Source organism: Anopheles stephensi, chromosome 3, assembly GCF_013141755.1.
Source record: "Anopheles stephensi strain Indian chromosome 3, UCI_ANSTEP_V1.0, whole genome shotgun sequence".
Classification (NCBI taxonomy): Eukaryota; Metazoa; Arthropoda; class Insecta; order Diptera; family Culicidae; genus Anopheles; species Anopheles stephensi.
The window spans coordinates 34,409,671-34,430,308 of NC_050203.1; the positions used below are offsets into that span (position 1 = coordinate 34,409,671).

The 20,638-nt window shown below is 43.7% G+C and overlaps 1 protein-coding gene across 4 annotated transcripts in view; it reads left to right on the forward strand.

Annotated features, from left to right (window-relative positions):
* The window catches only part of LOC118509689 (synaptic vesicle membrane protein VAT-1 homolog-like), a 65,497-nt gene that overhangs the window by 11,523 nt on the left and 33,336 nt on the right, over positions 1-20,638 (forward strand). For all 4 annotated transcript variants that reach the window (XM_036050742.1, XM_036050744.1, XM_036050743.1 and 1 more), the window contains exon 3: positions 10,329-10,711. In XM_036050742.1, coding sequence (XP_035906635.1) covers positions 10,380-10,711 — 332 coding nt within the window. In that variant the 5' untranslated portion in view covers positions 10,329-10,379. The remainder of the gene's footprint in view (positions 1-10,328; positions 10,712-20,638) is intronic.

Below are 20,638 nucleotides of genomic sequence, written 5' to 3' on the forward strand. Positions count from 1 at the left end.
AAATTTCTTTGGTTAAATGTTTCACACATTTTTAAACTTTAATTCAGTGTCATACCCCCAAAACTTAACGCATTTCCTCTACCGGCTTCGTCGTTCCGCGCTGGGTTAATGTCTTTTTTTAACCCCCACATCCCTCCCATTTGTCTTCATTTCCATTATCATTACATTGGACAATAGTATTAATCAATTTTCATAATAACAAGCTCCTAGCCCGAGCTCCTACACCCCAGCGCCGGAACGGAGAGGAAAACGAACAACAACGAATGCACCAACATTTGTCCAACGATTACGGCGATTTGTAAGAGAAAATCGCCAGCGAGCACAGGCACACGCAGCCCGCCATCATAGGCGAACGATTTTCTCTACAGCCGTGTTGCTCACAGATTAGGATCAGTTCGTGTGTCATGTTAGCGGATGCGCCGTGCGGGGACCGGCCGTCGTGGTTGGATGAAGGATTCCGCGTGGGAGGTAATTGAGGGTAAACTCCACTTACAACCACTGCTGCTGCCGGTTGTGTAGTATTGCGCCCGAAAGGGAAAAGTTAGTTGCATCCTGCCAAACCGCGATCCCGGGGCCCGCAAGTGGTAATAAAGAAATTTTACAATAAAAGTCAGCAATTATCATCGTTTCCCGCTGTAAAACACATTCCGGTGCATATTGCGGGTCTCGTGCAGATCGGGGGTATATCTCTCTCTCTCGATGCTTCTGTTGCAGCAGTTACTGTGCTGTACGTATCCGGTCGCGCAAATATCGCCAACAAGATCGGCACAGTCTTCTTGGGGTTTAGGTAGGACGGGACCCGTTGGAAAAAGAGCGCATTTTCATATTTCTTTTGCTCGGTATTTTTTCGCACCTCCAACCGAGGCCGGTTTGATGTGAATGTGAGGTTCGGGAAGGGCTATAGTGCTGCGCGCAAACGATAATGCTGTTTGATGTTCGGAATGGTTCGCGAACAAGCCAAAACACGCAGAACGATCGATGTGTCTTTGATCTAGGCGAAATATGTTCTTTGTACACGAGGCGCAGGTTTGTGTGGTGTTCAAGAACAAGCACAAGTAGGAATAGAAATAGAGAGATCATTTAAGGAGGTGTAGCAAACAAAGAGGAAACCAGATCAACATGTTCTAGCAGTGTAGAATAATTATTTAAAGAGGTATAATGATAAAGTACGAGTAATAACTTATACAAATTCTAGCTTTTATCTAAAGAGCCTTGTCTCAAGAATAACTTTGCGACGACTGTGTTAAATACATATGAAAGCCTGCTAAAAGCTAACATATCGAAAAAGGGTTCGTAAATGCAACTTGGAGAGGTCATCTAGAATGCTTAACTTGATTCCAGCACGAGAGATATTCACTGGACAATTGAGAATTCATTCGGGTCTCATTTGGTCTTCAAGCATTTATGTCATAAATAAGTCCTCATCCATAATATTCGCCTCCCTTCACTTTACACCTTCAAATTAGTGTTCAATATTCTATGACTTCTGATGGTTTAGAATCGGTTATTAGTCTTGTGCTCAAACGTTTGTCTCGAACATAAAAGACACGTGTAGGATATTATACATGACCCTTTTTGTCCTGTGCTAATGGTTTACCGATTACTGTATATGTCATCATCATGTTAAAAGTTTTATGTCACTGTTGATGATACCTATTAGTATCTGCCTTTATAATGTACACTTCAAATTCAGTTAAAAGCATCCCTTCAGTTAAGAATTTATTGACTGCGTCAACTTCTAAATTATTTAAGACAATCTCAGACAAACTCATTACGAATCAGGTGAAGGAATGACACCCTCTTAACAAAATCCATAACACTTCGCCTCGCAGCGGAAATACAGACAAAACGATAAATTTTATCTCAATCGCGCTTTACCCATTTTATTGGTAATGGATGACGATGGTTGACGGTGGTAGTTTTGCTTGTTGTGCTAGACTTGATTGCCATCGAATCCTTTCAAAACCACGCTGTACCTGCACAGCACAAAGATCGCGATCCTTTTCCGAACCGCCTTCAAGTGCAGTGTTGTATTTTATTAGGTTGAAATATGGTTCGAGATGGTATGGTGCGCTCTCGTCAATCTTGCTCGCGCGGACTTCTTCATCATCGGCAAAGCGAAACCACAAAGAAAATCAAGTGGAGAATAAATTCACAGCGTCGCTTGTCACAGCAAAACAGAAACCACGGAGCAGAAAGAAGCAGAAAATTAATTGGTTCTTAATGAATCATTCGTTGTGTGCGCCTTGATGGTGTATAATGGATCGCTTATTTAGGATGATTTAAAGGCTGGGGTACCGCGCACTATAAACCCATTTGCATTGGAGCTTCGTTGATGCATGCAACGTTAAGTTGTTGGTTAAATTTACATTTCATTTCGTTTGTTTCGATGTTCCTTTATAAATTTTGATGTTTTATGCTGAAAATTTAACTGATGACCCCAATTTATTCTATATTTAGGGCACAATTAATATAAAAAAAATCATTGACTAACTAAAACCAGTTACGCAAATCTAGGCTGGAACAAACTCATAAACGTAAGGAAGGAAGGCTCCATCAAATTGCAAACAATTCTTCTTCCAGCTCCCCAACGTATGTGCCGTTCGTGTCGTGAAAGTTCGCTTTTTCTTTCATTCCTCGCAAAATCAAGCATCATTTTCTTAATCGATCTTTCGCATATTGCTTCCCAACGCTTCTCTTCGCATCCCCATTCGCACTTTCCTTCCGCGCGTGATGATGTGTGTGTGTGTGTTTGATGCGATTTTCTTTCCGCGGTTTGTTGTTTGTTGCGTCCATCGCACATCATACCCATGCGGTCTTTTTTATCGCTTCCACGCCGTATGTTAGCTTAACCGGATAGCACAACCATCTATCACAATAAAATAGCAGCAAGAATGAGCGCTTCTTACCATCATCCTAGTCGCAGACGAAGAATACTCACCAAAAACCGTTTGCTTTCAATGTTGGTAATTTTGCAAATTTAAATTGCCTACACGCGCACTCGGACCATTCCAGCATCCTTCTTTGCCTTGGTCGTTTCGCTTAAAGCCCTATGGATGCCCTTCTGGTCTCTCTGAATTGCTCTGTTCGGTTTCTACCGGTTCCGTATGTTTGTACTAGTTAATCATTTTCCCAGTCTCATGTAAAACTGTGTGTGTGCGAGTGCTAATTTTCTGTAAATAAAAACCCCCGCCAAGTGAGTTGGTTGACCGTTAGAACCTCGCGTCATGTCACGGGATTTCTGGACAACCTACTTCTTTTCCCATGTGTCCACCAATTGCGCATGGTTGATGAATATTTTGGTTGTCGTGTTTTTTTTTGGGACGGAAAAGAAGAAGGAGTTTGGCGGAAGGCACGGAGCTTTGATTTTTATGCTCTCATGATTTTTCCCACCTCTGAGTTCGTTCTGCCCTTTAATCACTTTGTGTGCTGGCTTGAGGCTGCCACCGCCGACAGGCTATGGTGGAGTGCGGGTTGGTTGGCTAAATTTTGCTGCCTGTTTTCCGTTGACCTCAACATCGTTACAACCGTTCTCAGGTCCACATAATAATGATGAATTCAACGCGAGCTTCTGCTGTTAATATACGGAATGGTTAGTCCCGAGTTGGTTCCACCCGTCAGCAGCGGTAGTCCTCCACGCTTGATGCTGCTGCGGTACTCTCTGCACCCAGGTGTCCTCGCATTTTGATGTGAACCGTTTTTTTTCTACGTGTTCCTACCTGATTGTTTCTATTTTATTTGTTCTCATTCTCTCATTTGGTTTAGCTCTGCTGACCACCACCTACCTAACCAGAAAGCAGGATGAAGTTTGCGGTTTTTTTTCTCTCGTTGTTGGTTATGCTGTGACAGAATGTGAGAGAATGACATCTAATTAGAGAGAATTTGCTTCATCCTAGCGGATTATGATAGGTGATTTTTCAATTTCTTAAGTTTGTTTGAGAATTTACCTAACAGAAAGGAAAACTTTTGAACATAATATGCCTGGGAAAATGGATGGCGCATTTTTTTGAAGCATCACCCATCGAATCGGTCAATCGATCGAATGGTTCAGTGTTGATTTTTTGTGTGTTGTTTCGTGACGCTACAATAGTTTCGCTCTCATGAATTATGATATCAACCATTAAAGAGGTTACAGTTTATAAACAGCAAAAAAACAGACAGAAACATGGCAACAGTTCTGGTGTGAGGCAAGCAATCGATGGGGCGGGAGCTCGGAAGAAACCATGATGAAGCTTACCACATTAATGACTTAATTATTTCGATCATATTTTGTATCAATCATCATCATAAACGGGTACGAGAGCGTTTTTCAGTTTGTTGTGGTTTTGTTTCGGTGTGTGTGTTCTCCTGTTCATTCAGTTTATTTGGATGCGTTTCTCACTAATCATTAAGAGTTTGGGTGGTTTTAATTTTCTCGTGAAATGTGATACTGTTCTTTGCGTGATAGTGCGTTTCGATTGGGAGTTTTAATGACGTGACAGTGTATTTATATCACTCAGTGATCATTTGTTAGGATATAATATTCTATTTTTAGGACTGTGGAGGTCTTGGTGTGTAAATCCAAACTCTCAGCCTCCAGATATTACTTTAAACACTATGAAACAAACAGCATGATATAAATATTTGCTGTACAATTTTTGAGAGCTTTCACTTTAAACAGAAAACACGTTCTCATAATATCAATTTGAATTCTCATAACATAGGAGATTTGGAAACCTTTTTCGCCAGTCGATGGCGCTCCACACGGACGCTAGAGAGAATAGGAAATATCCCATAAGAATAGGAAAATCATCTGTGATAAGCTAAATGGGACACGTTTTGCATCGGTAATGTGCCTTCAAAATTCCCCATTTTTACACAAAAGCCTAGGCAGAACGGTTTCCAAAGGTTTGGGGGTGGAAAAGGGGGGAGATAACGTAATGGTTTTACGTGAGTATATTTCCCAAATGTTTGACCTTTGGCTGATAAAGAGTAAAAATTATGGTTTATTTAGGCTATATGCTTCTCAAAGTTTGCTATGCTCACATGCAGACAAATATTACATTCTATAAGTAACATTTTTCTCCAACTTCAAGCAAGCTTTTTCAATGTTGCTTGTTAGTGCATAGTTGTTATCTGAACACTACAAGACTTGCGTTAAAACGTAATCCATACCCCAAACTTTCTTTCCCTCGCTGCTCGTTTGTCATAGTTTTCGACAACAAAACCCCCAGACCCGCGAGATCTGTACGGGTGTTGATGTACTGCAGCACACGATATGCGTTTTTATGTGTGTGCGTGTCGATTTCTTTTTTAGTTTTTCCTCCCTCATGTGTACAGTAAAAAATAAATAATACACACCGCCAATTTTCTCCACGTTACGTTAACAACATTCCAATCCATTTCACCACCGGCGTTCATCTCCTTCTATCTCTCTCTCTCTCGTCGTTACTGGTGGTCCGATGTAGTATCTCGTCAGAGTATGGCTTTCCAACCGTCTACAAAGCAACAGAGGTGAATTGAGACCTGCAATTGCCTCAACACTGCAGTAGTTTTTGTGTTTTGTTTCTACTGACCCAGTGACGGATACAGAAAGGAAAATATGTTTGGCAAATAGTAGAGATAGCAATTTTTGCCGAGATTCCTTTTCTCCCGCAAGAAATTAAAGGGAGAGATAGAGGGAGAAGTGTGCAGTAGTGTCCATTAAGCTGGCGATTTTTTTCTCCACCAAATGTGCCAAATGCCTTCAGCGTCTTGTGATAGTTTCTGAGCATATTTAGAAGCTTATTTGGAAATGGTCGTGATATTAAAACTTTTGATTGTTGCCTTTTTCGAAGTATTGCGAAGTAACCGCTGTTCACGGTCCTCTCTTTTCGGTATGTTTATGTATATGGGCATTTCAGTCCTAATGCGAACAAACCTCTGGCTATCCGTTAGAGTGGAGTGTTTTTGTTTTTCTTTTCAACCCACGCTCCTCTGCCGCACTCCACACTTTTGTCCTTGTTGAGAACGCTTTTCCCACTCGCCAGCACCAAAATGTACGTTACACGAGCGTGTTACACTTGACGAACTGCCGAACTCAACCGTGACCGATGTGTGTAATATGGTTTAGCGAGGGAGGTTGCCTTTGCGCCGGAGTGGCCAACTGTAAAGTGGAGAAAAACAAAAACAAAAGCTTCGATACGCAGCACCACGCGCGCTTATCGACATTGACTTTGAAAATGAAAACGAGCCCCGTGCTCCATGTGTGTGTGGGTTGATGCGGAGGATGTGCTGCCACCTGCCCCGACTCTTGCTCCGTTGGTCGATTTCCGCTCCGTTTGGGCGAAAAGTTTTTCTGAGATGATACTTTGTGGCAGCGATTGCCTCGCCGCACCTCCCAAAGCACATGCCATTTGTGATGTCCGAATTTGTGGGTATCCAGTAGAAGGTAGTGGTGACATGCAGAGGGATACTTTTTTATGTTTACTAGTTCGTTGATTTGTGAAGTGTTTGATGATGGGAACGAGCGGCGTGGATCGCTGTTGGTGACAGTTTTCGAGTGGGAATTAAATGCATCAACATGGTGAACACAGCCAGAATAATGAAGAGCAGGAAGTGTGCTTTCATTCTGACACGTTCAACGTGAAAAAAAAACAACTCCATCACGTCGAAAGTGGGAGGACATTCTAGGTGTGGGAAAACATTTTTGCCAATACGGGCTAGCCTTGGTGTATTGGGCATGGGTTTGGTGTTGATGGGAGCTGTGTTTCCCGGGAATCCAATTGGGCCATGTGCTCTCGACAACTGGTGACATGTGCTCGATGTGCTATTTGACATGTGGTCTGGATGTTGAAGTGTCCATTGAATCTGCGCAAGTGTAGTAATACGTTTGTGGAAATCCGTTCCAACAAAAAAATATTCCATCATTTTGGGGATTGTATTTCATTTTTGATGAATGCGGACGGAAATTAATTTGTCGTGCAAGTTTTGCATCCATCGGTATTTATGTTGGAACTTCTGTTGGAAGCCTCCTTGGAAGCCGAGATTCGTAGGAGGACACCTCATGAACCTCTTCCTTATGCTCAAGTTTAAGATCCTGATATACTAAGATTCTATAGACATTACAAGTATACGAACTCTCCTTTCCTCTAAATCATAGGATGTCTTATACAGAAAACTTTTTGACTTCAATCCGTTTGTTGTATCAGCATCAGCATTGTATGGTCTCTGCGCCATGGACTCTATCAAAAAATTGATCAGCACTTCTTAGTTGTGTTTCAAAGGAAGATTGTTCAGGAGGATGACATAACTTGACTAAAAGGCTATCCTAAGATGGCAGAACGTAATACAAACCGGGCCTGTTGTTTGTCGTGCGTTATCTACTGTCTGTCAATCCACCCGATAGTGATATTCTTTGATGATGAATTTCAAAGTGTTGTTAGCTATAGACAAATGGTATATAATTTCAATTTATGTATCCATTAAACAGCATGTTGCCTCAAACTGTTGATTCGTTGAATTAGAAAAAGGAAACCACACACACCAAACTTAGTGAAGCCTTCCCCCTAGTTCCATCTCCAGATGTTTCCGAAGCATCACCAAAAACACGCCAATAATTGAATTGTAGGCAACACTAAACATCAGTATCTCTCATTCCCGTGTTTAAAGCGTTTAAAAAATCCCTTCCGAATTCAGGCAAAAAACCAGAGGAGCAGGCCTCAACCTGCTGCACCCAAAAAGTGTAATGAGTAAAGTCAATTTGCATAATTGGGGAGAGATCAAATGGTGCGTTAATAACGCCCAACAGTTCAGGACTCAGCGGTCTCGCTCTCCGTCTCGCTTTCCATTTATCGCTCCCGTGCAAGGTTTTAGTGGAGCTTATCAAACCGAACCGGGGGTAGAATTCCGGGTGTTGGTGAACAGCGCCCTGCCCAATTACCCTCCAAATTACATTCCCTTTTACTACGACCGGACAGAACCGGAATGTACCATTATGGTTCTTGTGTGCGGCCTATGGCGACCGGGTATCATCCGAGAGGGTATACAAAGTTCTCTGCAGGCGCTCTCGGAAACGGCTGTTGTCATTTTTAGTCTCCACCATTAAGTCACTTGTTTCCTTCTTGCACGTTCCACGGTTGTTTGAGAGCTGGGGATGATTTTGTTCAATTTTCTGACGAACAACAAGCTGCCATTTTTGGATGCTGGGCAGGTTTTTGTGGTTATAGCAAAAGGGGCTGGAACGGAGAAGGTCCTGTGCTGTGTCGTGAAAGAATCTGTCAAGGCAAGTCGTTTCGGGCGCGTACCGTATAGTGGCGAACCGAACTCCAAGGTTGTACCTAACTCCAGTGTGTGTGTGTGTGGTATTCCGTAAAACGACTATTGCAGAGGACCACCGGGTCGCTGCTAGTACATTAGAGAGGTCCTTCTTTGCGTATCTAAGCATTACGGTAATGACCAGTTGTCGACTCTTGGTGGCGGGGTGCTATTGAAACATTCAGTGGCGAATATCAAATTATCGCTATGGCAGCATGGTCCGGAAAAGCTTTTTCCGGCTTGGGAGCCAAGGTCGGGATGTGAAAACCCAATTACGCGCTACATTGTAGTCATTTTCCAATCGCCTTTGCTCCTCCTGCTCACTTTCATGGTCTAATGATATTGTGCTGTGTGACGATATCGAGTAATACTTGTGGAGATGATTAATCTTATTTGGTCGATTTTCCGAGGCAATTGTGAGTCCACGGACGAAGCACACGCTTCGCCTTTTTCGGTGGGTTTGTGTGGCTTTGAAAAAATATGTCATAAATCATGCTCACGGCATTTTATTTTATTTATATTTTTTTATGTACTTGTATACTTATAAAATTAAACTGAAAGCGAAAGGTTACCATATTTTATTTACATACAAATATTGAAGCATTCTGTCTTCCCTGCAAACACATAAATAAATGATGCGGAGGTGGAGAATTTGATAAGAAACCCCCGATGAAATATTAGTTACCGCGAAGTAAATGGCCAAACTTATGACGAAAAGAAATTCCACTCTTAAACTCTTAAACGAATGGAGGCGATAAATATCTTCGGTAGCAATACACTCCATTAAAGGAAGAAACCATCTATCGCGCCATGTACAAGCAAAGATAGTGATCGTAAGAAGATCACTGCTCGCTTCAGTGTCTCCTTGAACGACGCACGTACGAAACTTCATGAAATACCATGATTTTGTTGCCCTCGTGCTTTTTTCCTGTCTTCGTCCTGTGATCTAAAATTCGGGAGTTTGGTGTGGCCGCAACGCCATTCCCCATTCCAAACGAACATGATGCTGTTGTGGTACAGTTACACTGCTGCTCGCTTACATGATTCTGGCCCCCTATTCTGACTGCTCTTCCCTCCCGGGGAGTACCTGCAGCCGAATCTTTACCGGCAAAAAAAAAAGCAAGAGATCATTTTTAATGAGCTGCCATTTTGCTTTTTCCAGCTCCTCGCACCGTACCTCGCGGTACAGTTGCAAAGCACCGTGAAAACTTGGTCATAGTTTTCACTCTCTCTTCGTCGCTTTGATTGTGTCTCATTTGGAGGTTTAGTTTTTGTGTGTGCGCTTACCATCGCCTTGTACTGCTGTAGCGCTTGGCGTGCGCTGGCGAGAATGCCGAATACAGGACAGGATATAATACATCTCTCCACATTTCCAGGCGCGCTCGCTGGTGCAGGTGCTGGCAGTGGTCCCTGCGTTCTGGAAGCAATGCAGAGGAACGACGGGATCGTTTGCTTTGTCTTGTCGTTTATAAATATTTACACCGGCTAGGGGCGCACATTCGGGGGGCGAATAGGAAGAGGGCAAAGCGGAACTGAGAGAGAGAGGGTTGAGTAGTAACAGCAGCAGCAGCAGCAGCAGCAGCAGCATCCATTTGGCATCTTTAGCATCTTGTCTTAAACTGTTCATTTTCCATTCCTTCAGATGGTTTGAGATCGCCCGATTCTTGGCAACGGTTACACGCGGGAAATGTGTGCGTGTGTTTTTATGTGGTGGAGCTGTGTTCTTGGAAGGCGTCACGAGAAAATTACATTTTCCATGTTCACTCACACGGTAGCTCGTCTTTGTTCTTTATCGTTCTAAAATCCGCTACGCGCATTGCCTCTTTGATGCTGGAATATTCCTACCAAGGCCGTAGAAGGATGCCAATATGAAGCGAACAAAAAAAAAATCCATTTGTTGCTTCGCATTATCTGTTCACAAAACTGTCTCTTCGTTTGTTATCGCGGTAGCAGCCAACCGTCCCAACCAATTGATTAATAGATATTAATTAAAATAGGATACCATGCTGCCTTCCGCTCACTAATGTCGGGTTCGTTCTATCTTTCTTTTGCAGACGTTCCGTTACCGTTCGTAAGCAACCGTTCCAACGCATAATCAGCAAAAGATGACTGAAACCACAGAAGCACCAGTCGTTGCACAGACCGCCGAAACGAAGACACCGTCGCCCACGGCCGAGACGGCAGTCGTCACGCCGGCAGAGAACGGTCATGCCGAGGGCGGCGATGCGAAAGCGGCCGCCGCCGAGGGCGAAGAACAGACCAACGGTGGTGCGACCCCGGACGAGAAGGCCAAGGCCGAGGAGAAGAAGGAGGACCCACCGAAGGAGATGCGCGCAGTCGTGCTGACCGGTTTCGGTGGTTTCAAGAACGTGAAGATCCTGAAAAAGCCCGAACCGTCGCCCCAGGCCGGTGAGGTGCTGATCCGCGTCAAGGCATGGTAAGTAAGTCACCGCCGAGTAATGCTGCCAAGCCCGAACTCATCGGGGCGAGATCGTTAATTAAGGACTGTGCGTTGAATAGGGGGGGCCTTAGATGATGGGATATCTTGAGCATATTTTGGAAACTTTCGGAACTCGAAAAGACCAGACATCTCTAGGGGTCTAGACAGAGTCGAAACGGTCAGGCGTGGGTTTTTTTTGCTGGAGGGCTTTCTAAATTGGAACACAATACGGTGCAAGGGAGATGGAGGAAGCGATACAGAGCCTTCAATTCTCGGGTGAATTCATCTTTATTGGAAGGTTTTGTTTTCTTATTCCGTATGCATTCTCTCGTCCCTGCCTGCCAAATTATATCCAACGGAAAAAAGCGAATGATGTGCGACAATTCTTCCCTTCGTTCCACGCTCCGAGACACGCTGATATCTCTCCCGGGACGAGGAACTAAATTGGACACCTTATCTGCTCCATCTATCTACATCGTTGAAGCGTGAATTTGATGATTTTCGAGTGTCGAATTTACAGCCCAAGAAGGGTTTCATTCTTCGTACCGGGCTTGTTGCGCTTGATCAGTCGTGTTTGATCTTCTGATCGGAATGATTGAAGGGGGGAGGATAGCACGATATAATAGGGGAGAAAAGGTTTGAAGGAAAACTTGAGAAACTATCAATAGTGTAGAATTGTACGTTGGAAGAAAGAAATCCTGGCACCCTTTACAAGCAAGTGGATGCCTAAGAATTGGAGAAATATGTTATCTATTGGCCCATTAGATAGGCTTTATGTTTTTCATATACAAATCGCTCATACTTTTGTAGGAAATTTCCCCACAATTTATAACCATTTCATTTCACTGATAGAGTTATCAGATCCTGGTTGGTGGATATTTGTCACAGCCCCGAAGGAGGAATCCATAATCGTAAATCATGTTTTTATCACTTGGTAGCGCAGGTTTTCGCTGCTACATGCTTCGAACGCCGATGTAAAGTGTCTCAAAAACTTCATCGCTACTCGCTCGACATCTTGAAGCAGTGAAAATACGGAGTGCAGCAGCAGCACCCTTCGAACACATGTGCGTCTTTTCGTAACGTCCTCTTTCGGTTCAATTTCGTTCGCGCGCTGCTTGAGCGTAACCCCGGAAAACAACGGAACTACCAAGAACAAGTGGCAACGATGGTTTGTGCGCTCGGTTCAGTTTATGATACGCTTTTTTTATGTGCAAACATTTATGATTCATGTTTTACGTTGCATGTATATAGGGCCTGCGTAAATACAGGGAGCAAATGCGAAGAAGCGGTTCAACGCACACAGTGGAGCGGACGGTTTCTCGATGCCAGTGCGGTAGTAGTAGTCGTGGTTTCTCAACGTTCTCTCATGTGTTGGGGGGGGGGGGGGGTTCTGTGTATTGGAAAGGATTCCGAACAGGATGTTGGCGGTTAAAAAACAAGTTGTGTACGGTCGTCGGATGGTTGGTGGTTGGGCCGGCGATGACTGGGAAAAGGTTCGGGAGATGTCCAAAAGTGGTCCCGAAGCAAAGAAACACTGATAGGAGGCAGAAGAACTTGACGCGTTCTGGCAGTGTATATTTGAGGGTACCCTTTGGCGAAGACAGCACCAAGTAAAAAGGCTGCAGTATCGCAACACGTGCAATGCACATGTGAACCTCTTGCTCTGGGACTGCTTTGGAACGTATGAACTTTGCTCGCTTGTGTGAGCTGAGCTTGGTAGTTTTCTTCTGCCTCCGACAAGTACACTGCTGTGCGCACCATCTTTAAACGCGCACCTTTGAGGATTCCTTGGCGGGTGGCGTTTTGTGCCGAGAAAACAGGAACAGAATGTCTGCCCAAAGTTTTGGGGATAGCATTTTTGGCGACGTTGAAATGAAGGAATTTCTTGCCTGACAGTTACTATGCCCGGTACTGATTTTCTTGGGGCAACGCGCGATGAGAAATATTGTAGCCTATAATTACGGAATTTCTTGAAGCCTATGAAACTTACTGGAATGATTTCTGCTTCGTGTTTCATTCATTGGCCGCGAGAAACGTCAAGGTCTTGATGTACGAAAACTTGATATTCGATGTCAGATTAGCAATAAATAGCGGCAGCATTGTAAAATTAACACGAATGAAATTCAAATCGATATCTCTTGGTTGGAATTCAATATCAAGTGAGATTTATTGCCTAACCTCGCGATATTGTGCAGTTGGCTCGATGACAAGAGATCAGCACGAGAGGTTCCTTCCCAAAGTCAAGGATGACAAAGGAGAATGGTACATATCACTTGCGACTTTCGGCCGAGACGTGATGCATTCTCAGATGACTGCAGTTCGTCAAAAGTTTCTCCCTTTAAGGAAATCATAATGATAGCTTTTGCTCCGATTCGTTTTTTTTTTTGTTTGCTGTACATACACGAGACAGATCAAAGTTGTCAGATCAGTGTGGTGTGACTGTCAGTGAGATGGGTAGGTAGATTTTGTGGGTGTGGGAGAAGATTCTCTTTTTGACAGATAAAACGAAACCAAAAACTGCAGTGCGAGTGTAACATCTTCCGAAAGGAGTGATCTTGAGGGGATGCCAACGATCATGATGCACTGGTTCGTACATTTCCCATGAAATCTGTCTGTGGTTGGTGGTTCGTTGTGTGGAAGTGTTATGATGCGTCCCAGTGACAGAGGACCCCGGGTTTCGGTTACTGTTGCTCTGTGACTTCGATTCTGCCATATATGCCCCAGTTTGTGGCCAGGCATTGATGTGATTCCAGACGACTTGTCAAATGTGTGGAAGGATCGAAGCAGATTGATTTCATGCTTCAACTCCACCTGACTCAGCTCATCCGCTGAACACGTGCGTTTTTATTTCTTACTCAACTCATGGAAATTGATCTCTCTTCAAAACGTGTTTGGCCGTACAAAAGCGAATGATTCTGAGCGCTGTTTAAAGGTGATCGTTCGTATAGTTTTTTAATTAAAATAACTTGCTATTAGCGTGATTTATGGACACTGAGCTCTATATGAAGGGCTTCTGTAGTGCTGTAATGCGCTCGTTTTGTAATTTTAGTGTAAAAAACCCATTAAAAAAACTACTCTTGTGGGTGGTGGAGTTTACGCTTTAAAAGCTTCGTCGAGTTTTGTTTGGGTTGTTTTCGTTGAACAATCATTTTGAAATATTTTTTTTTATGTGCCCGAAGTTAAGATGCACCGTAAACTCCTCTGATTCATTGATGAAAGTTTGGCCGGAGAAAGTGAAAAATTGATTTATTATGAAAATGGTGTATTTATAAAATCGCCTCCACTCTCAGTCAGCAATGCAGCGGGTGGGTACTGTATTTATGTTTTCGTTCAGTTTTCCACCTTCGGGGAGTTGGAAATAAAACTCATTTTTTTAATTTGACACTGGCTGAAAATAAAATCGTAACGTAATTGTCAGTTCGTGGCTTGATGGCCGTTTCGTTCCCCTCGCTGTGGTGGTGTGGTGAGTAACGATCGAGAGTCATTATTTCCGGTGATAAATTCCGTCACATGCAGTGATTTCATGTACGTAAAACAAAACAATAAAAAACAATTTCCACGTTTATCATCCTCCCAGTGTCTGTGCCTGGGGTGTGAATCATTGATTAGCCACCGATACGACGGTTGATCGCTTTCGAGGGCGACGGAACTGCAATTAGCGTTGCAATATTCCGATGACAGCGGCTCATGCACAATGCGCTTTATTTGCTGTTGGCTTTGCGAGTGTCAACTGCGCCATCATATTTGTGTGTGGCGCAAGTGATATCTTGGTGGACGGTGGTACAACACGACATAACAGAACCACTTGTGCCGTGGGACGGTGCGATGAATCGTCGCCCAAGTGTTTTGTGTGTACAATGTGCTCGAACGTGAGCTCCATTGTGCCGGTGGAATTTGTCTTGGGATTTACAATAAATCACAGACGCGGCGAGGTTAGGTGAGCCCTTTTGTGTTGTGTAATTGAGAACGTGAGCAGAGCTGGGCATACCGATGTGTGCAGCGCGATGGTGAGAGACCACCAAAACTCATCGTCGTCACCTTCGTCGCTGAGCTGTCTCACGCTTATCGTCAATAATTTAATATTCTACGCATATGCACAGCTCTAGCGTTAGGCGAATGCAGTGAATTATGGTGACGGTATGCACACTTAGTTCCGGTGCTGGAATGTTAGAAATGCAGAAGAACTCTTCCTTGTTTGCCGAGGAATGCTTGACGGGAGACTTATCCGGAGTGATTAAAAATAATACAATATTCTGAATTAATTACATGAAACACGTACAAAACAACGTAAAGCAGTGATCTTAAAACCTTTTCACAGTGGATTAGACCTTTCCTTCATCAAGGTGTGTGCACTTTTGCACGTCAAGGTACCTCCTAATGGACCTGTACATCTCACTGGTACACTCAACACGTTGGACAGCAGCAGCAGCTACCTACGCCCTACCTACGTAGGAAATACTTTCCTCATCAAGCTGTCCATCTTTCGGAGCTCAGAAGTCGTCGGATCAGATTAGTGTCCGACTACATGCTCACTGAGCCGTAGCTGCTGCTGCCGTTGCTGCTGCCGGAGCACAATAGATTAGTTTGCCCGGTAATGCCGGCGCATCCGACACACAGGATTGATTCGTTAAGGCATTTTCTTGGTGCCGTGACCAGGATTGGACCGACCGGCTCCCGGTGCTCCCGTTGTAATTGAATCAAATCAATCAATTATCACCGGCTGCCCGGACGCTGATAGAGCGACCAGATTGGATTACCATCATCAGGGTGTGAGATGTGAAGGAGATTAAAGTCTGCAGCCAGGATCAGTGAAGGAGCCGCCGAGGTTATTTTCTTGAAGTTCAAATTACTTCCTAGCGAAACCCGTTGCGACCTAGACCTTCGGAATGGAGGTTCGTTAATTATTGTTCTTTTTTTTAGGGGCAGGAAAAAAAGTTGTGGAAAGGTTTGTTGTTGCTGGACATTGTAGAGCGCTGTTAGGGAAAAGCGATAAGCGCAGCCCGTAATCAAACGTCAGCGATTCGACACACTGTGCGCTGTGCGGGAAGCAATGATTCATTACGGTTCTTGATAAGCAACTTACTCATGTTCCAGCACACAAAAATAGCTGGAATGAAGGCGCAGCAGTGGTGTGCACCATTCAGGGAGATAAATATAGCGTACACAAGAGATTGTTTAGAACGTTCATGAATGAGTTGATGTACGTACAGTTACGAGATACGAGGCTACTGTTACACATGGAGATGTGTGTTCGCTTAGGATGCAAAGAAGGTGATGAACAGCTTGCAACGAATCATTTCAGTTTTTCTGTACAACAGATCCCCTTGCTTGAACGTTGTTTGTTTTTTCTACATCCATCCATCCATCCATCCATCTCTGTTGAGGTTCATAAAGTGAACATCCTAAGCCGTCAGTGGAAGCTGTATTGCATTCCTAGTTTCCTTCCAGAGATCCCCTAAGCCCGTCGAGGGTCGGGTGTGTGTTTGTGAGTTATTTGAGACGGCACATCTATTGCAGCTCCTAGTCCATTCCTACATGCGTTCAGCAATATATCTGCTGTCCTTTTACGCCATCATTTTTCCATCCTTCGTTCGGGAGTGGATGATTATTTGTCAAAACCATACTGGTGTGGTCCCTCATCGTGCGATATGCTTCCCCGAAAGCATCGAAAATGCATCTGTGGCGATGCTTAATGTGGGCATGGTTTGATTAATTACTTATCGCACAATTGATGGTAAAGCAACCACCATCGATGGCGTTCTATTCCGGCACAACCGGGCCCATCCAGAACATCCGGAAGAACGCCCGCAGAGTTATCGAATAGCCACAAATTTGTTACCAGCCGACTGGAGGGGGGATGGTTGTGTCTACTGTCTATACTCGGGAATATCCTAGTCCCTTTTTTCTTCATATCCATGTGTCGCTCCTTCTCTTCTCGTACCAGGCCGTGTTGCATGGCGTGAAAATCATTAACCGGATCTTTTTACCAGCGGAACAAATCATTAGAGCCGGGACGGAAATGGTCGTATCACGTTCACGGCGAGCGAGAGATGACATTTCTTTCTGCGTCCTTCGCTTCTTGCTTAGGTCAACCAGCCAGCCGCCGATAGACTTACATCATGACGCTTGCGTCAAGGCTCGCACGGGTGATAATGTTGATCCGATGAGGATGATAATAAATAATCGTAATGATGGTGTGCTTTGACTCTTTCGTGGCTAATGCTTGGGCGCTGACAGGAGGAACATCAGAAGGGAGGAGTGGGATACGCTTAGGAAATGAAACACTATCCGGATTGTGATTTTATCCTTTATTTTTGTTCTCGCTTTTCCTTCGCTTTCCATTAATAATGCGCCAGTCGGGGAAGTGTGCAGGCGGTGATTGTGGCTTTCTGGTTGACAAACATTATACTTTCCTTTGGAGGCGAGCTTAATTCAAGAAGCAGTATGTGTGGTGTGATTGAATTTATTTTTAGACTTTGCTCTTTAACATGGGACTTTTGCTAAAAATGGGTTTTCGCATTCGGATTGTCTTAAAACTTGCCCGTGTCCAGCTCCTAATCTTGGAAAGGAGGATGTCTGATAATGCAGCACTAATTAAGCGGTTAGAAAGTTTCAAACAAAAGAAAGCTTTAAGCGATAAAGGAAACAATTCAAATTAGAGTGATGAGTTGGCAACTCTTTCGGTGGTTGTTCAAAAAATTCTGCCCAAATGGAGGTTATCTTCTTCCGCTGTCGGCTGTCAACCGTAGAATCACTAATTGGTAACAAAATTTAAGATTGGATTTTGTTTTTTTTGGTGATGTTTCATCGGAATAATTTGATTTATGAAACGCAAGGCTAAGCGCCCTGATGACTCTTATCATCATCTTGTTTGCCAATATGTTTGGCTGCCGAAACGGTTTTCGACGAGCTACCAATGTCGATTTTTTGTGTGCTTCTCTCTCTCTCTACTCCGATTAAAACTAAAAGGGTATGATTAATGTGCAATCTTTCGGAAAGGATGCGTTTGCTGCAAAAGCTTTGGCAGTTTTTTTTCGTTCCTTTCGAAGTATGCCCAGGCAGTTTTATTAATTGTTTTATCCTTCGCAGAACTTTGGGCTTTTTTGTTTTGGTTTCATTTATGGTTTCATAATTTTGTAGCCAAACCAGAAGAATATAATAAAGAAAGGTATGAAACGCATAATGTACATTTTTTATATCGCTTTCCCAGTCCCTTCATAATTTCTATCTACCTGCTCGGCATCATACAAAATTGGGCAAAGTAAGGTTAACCGTCGATTGCTTGCTTTATTTTGTTTTATTTTTCCACCCCATTATTTCTGACGTCTGGCTGGAAAACTCTTTCTTCTGCTTCGGGTCATGCTTCTTCCGAGCTCTCGTTATAATCGTGTTGCGGTGCCATTTGCAAACAATAAAAAAAAAAATAGCAAAACCACACGAAAAACAATAGCATAAACCTAGCGCCGTTGTTCTTTGTGTTTCGTGTTGAATGGTTCGCCCTCAACGTTCGGTGGTAATTTAATTATATCGATCTCTAGGGAGAATATGGGCCCGCATTTTCTCCACCATTATTTAAGGGGCGTGAGTGTCGGTATGTGTTAGGCCACAATTCGTACAAATCGTCTGTGACCGGCAAACGTAATGTAACGTAGCTATAGCTTCAATCTTTTCATGGTGGTTTCCATTCGGTCCTTTGCGGGATGTTTTTTGGGGAGGGATCGTGCTGGAAAAATTATTAGATTCACACCACCAGACAACGTGGGGTGAGAATGAAGTAGAAGTGAATTTGCCGCTGGTCCCAACAGCCAACGGAACAACATTGGGTCAGGTTCAAGGCCAGTCTGGGTCTGAATCTGATAGGATGAAATGTAAATTTTGGATGTCGAGCTCTGCTGTTGGGGGGGTATGTGAGAAGTTCAGAGACATGTTTGGTAGAATTATCATACCAACAAGCAAAAAAGTAGTAACATAACAAACAAAATTGCAATATTTTCAAATTAAAAGTTAAAAATACATTTTCCGAACGCGATTGACAAAAACCCCTTTTTTATGCGAAGTACAGGCATCATCCTGCAGGGCACCCGTCACTGGCAATGATGTAGAACAATTTATTTGTCTCGGTATTTGGATACAGACACCGGCGTATCCTTCCGTGGAATGGCCGGTGAAGGACGCAGGTCGAGCAAACATATCCTTTTCGGTTCAGAGCGCCCGACCGAAAGGGACACAGTGTTCATAGGGGAAAACATTTCTTTCCCAACAACGTTTTGTCCTCGATCTCGATTTGTGTCGTACCTAATTTTCACCTCCAGACCTTTGTTTGGTAATCCTTTTTGTTGCTGTTGGAATGTTTATCCTTTAATGGTCTAGAACGACAAAGATATTGGCTTCGGGATCGAAAAGCGTATCCGAAAGCAATTTATTTAACGATGTGCGTGCTGCTTTCGATTGGATGGATCTTTTTGACCTTCGGACGACGAAGGAGCAATTTTCCAATTGTTTCACGATCCGGGTGTTTAGTGCTGGGGTTAAAGGGAAAAGCTTTTTCGGTTTTATAACACTGATGTCGGTGTAGCCTTTAAAATAGTTCTTGCTTGGTCGTTCTCAAGGGATAATTGGTGAACATGAGAAACGAATAATTTATTTATATTTCTAGTAAAATGGGCTTGACGCCATATTGACATGAGAAAAAAATAACTTAAGTAAAACAATTTTATTAAGTTTGACTTAATACCTAACTAGCAACTACTATATAGTGTGTCGTGCTTAAAATGAAGCTTAAATTAAAGTTAAATTTGTGCTAGAGAATATCAATCTCTATATGAGAACCTTACTAATACCAAACATAAACAAACGTCGTTCGTGGATATTCAATATCGCTTACCGATTTCAGATGAAATCAATGAAAACAAACCCCAAACCGTAGTTGAAAATGCTCAATGCACTTTCCCATCCCTCGTAAAGCATGAGTTTGGTACGTTGCTCAGCTTTTTTTTCTCCACCTCACCGCAAAGTCGAAGAGTTGGGTAGCAAATTTTTCCTCGTTAGCGAGTGCGTTGTTACGCACGAAAAGAAGCGAACCACGCGGGCAAAGGAAAATCCCGCGCTCGCACCGCACATTTACAAACAGCTCTCCAACCCGCGGTGGTAGCAGGTGGAAAAACGCTCCGTGGAGAAATTTTTGATAACTAATAACCACTACCACCTCCCAACCGTACATCAGTCCTCCTCCCGCCCGCAATTCCTCCGTCTGCGCAATAATGGGTGTATATCGTTTGAGGTTAGTTTTCACTTTCCGTGTGGAAGCAGCAACCAATTGGGGGGAGAAGGAGGACACACGCCAAACGGGGTTGATGAGGTTGGAAAAATGATCGCCGAACTTGCCGTTATTGGGTTCGCGTTTGCGGTGTATTATCGGCACGGACGGCGGCTTGCTGGCTGGCTGAGGTTTGTGTGGACGTCCCGCGAGAGAAATGTTGTGAAATCATCCTTCATCTTCGTCTGTTGCCGCTGATGGGTGGATCGTGGCAGGTGAAGAAACAGGGTGTGGAAAATGCTGTAGTCGGCTGATTGTTGTAGTTGCGTTTCACTGCATCCAAACCCTCCGCCGATGCTGAGCGCACTGGGCAAGTCTCGTCACACAGCTGGGTACACAAAAAATGATGAAGGAGCGCAGCATAACATTTTTCACGCTTCGTCATACAACAAGTTTTTCCTTTTTTCTCTCTCGCTCTCTCGCACAAACACCGAGGGAAAGGAGAAAATTTGCGACGAGTTTCCGTTGTTTTAGGAGCGCTCAGCTTCATTTTTTTTTGTGTATGTACTTTTTAAATTTTCCGCAAACTTGGGTTTTTGGGGAGGACCTGAAGCGGTGTGTCAGTGGTGTGCACAGAATTTGTTCATTCTAACAGAAATTTGCTTCAT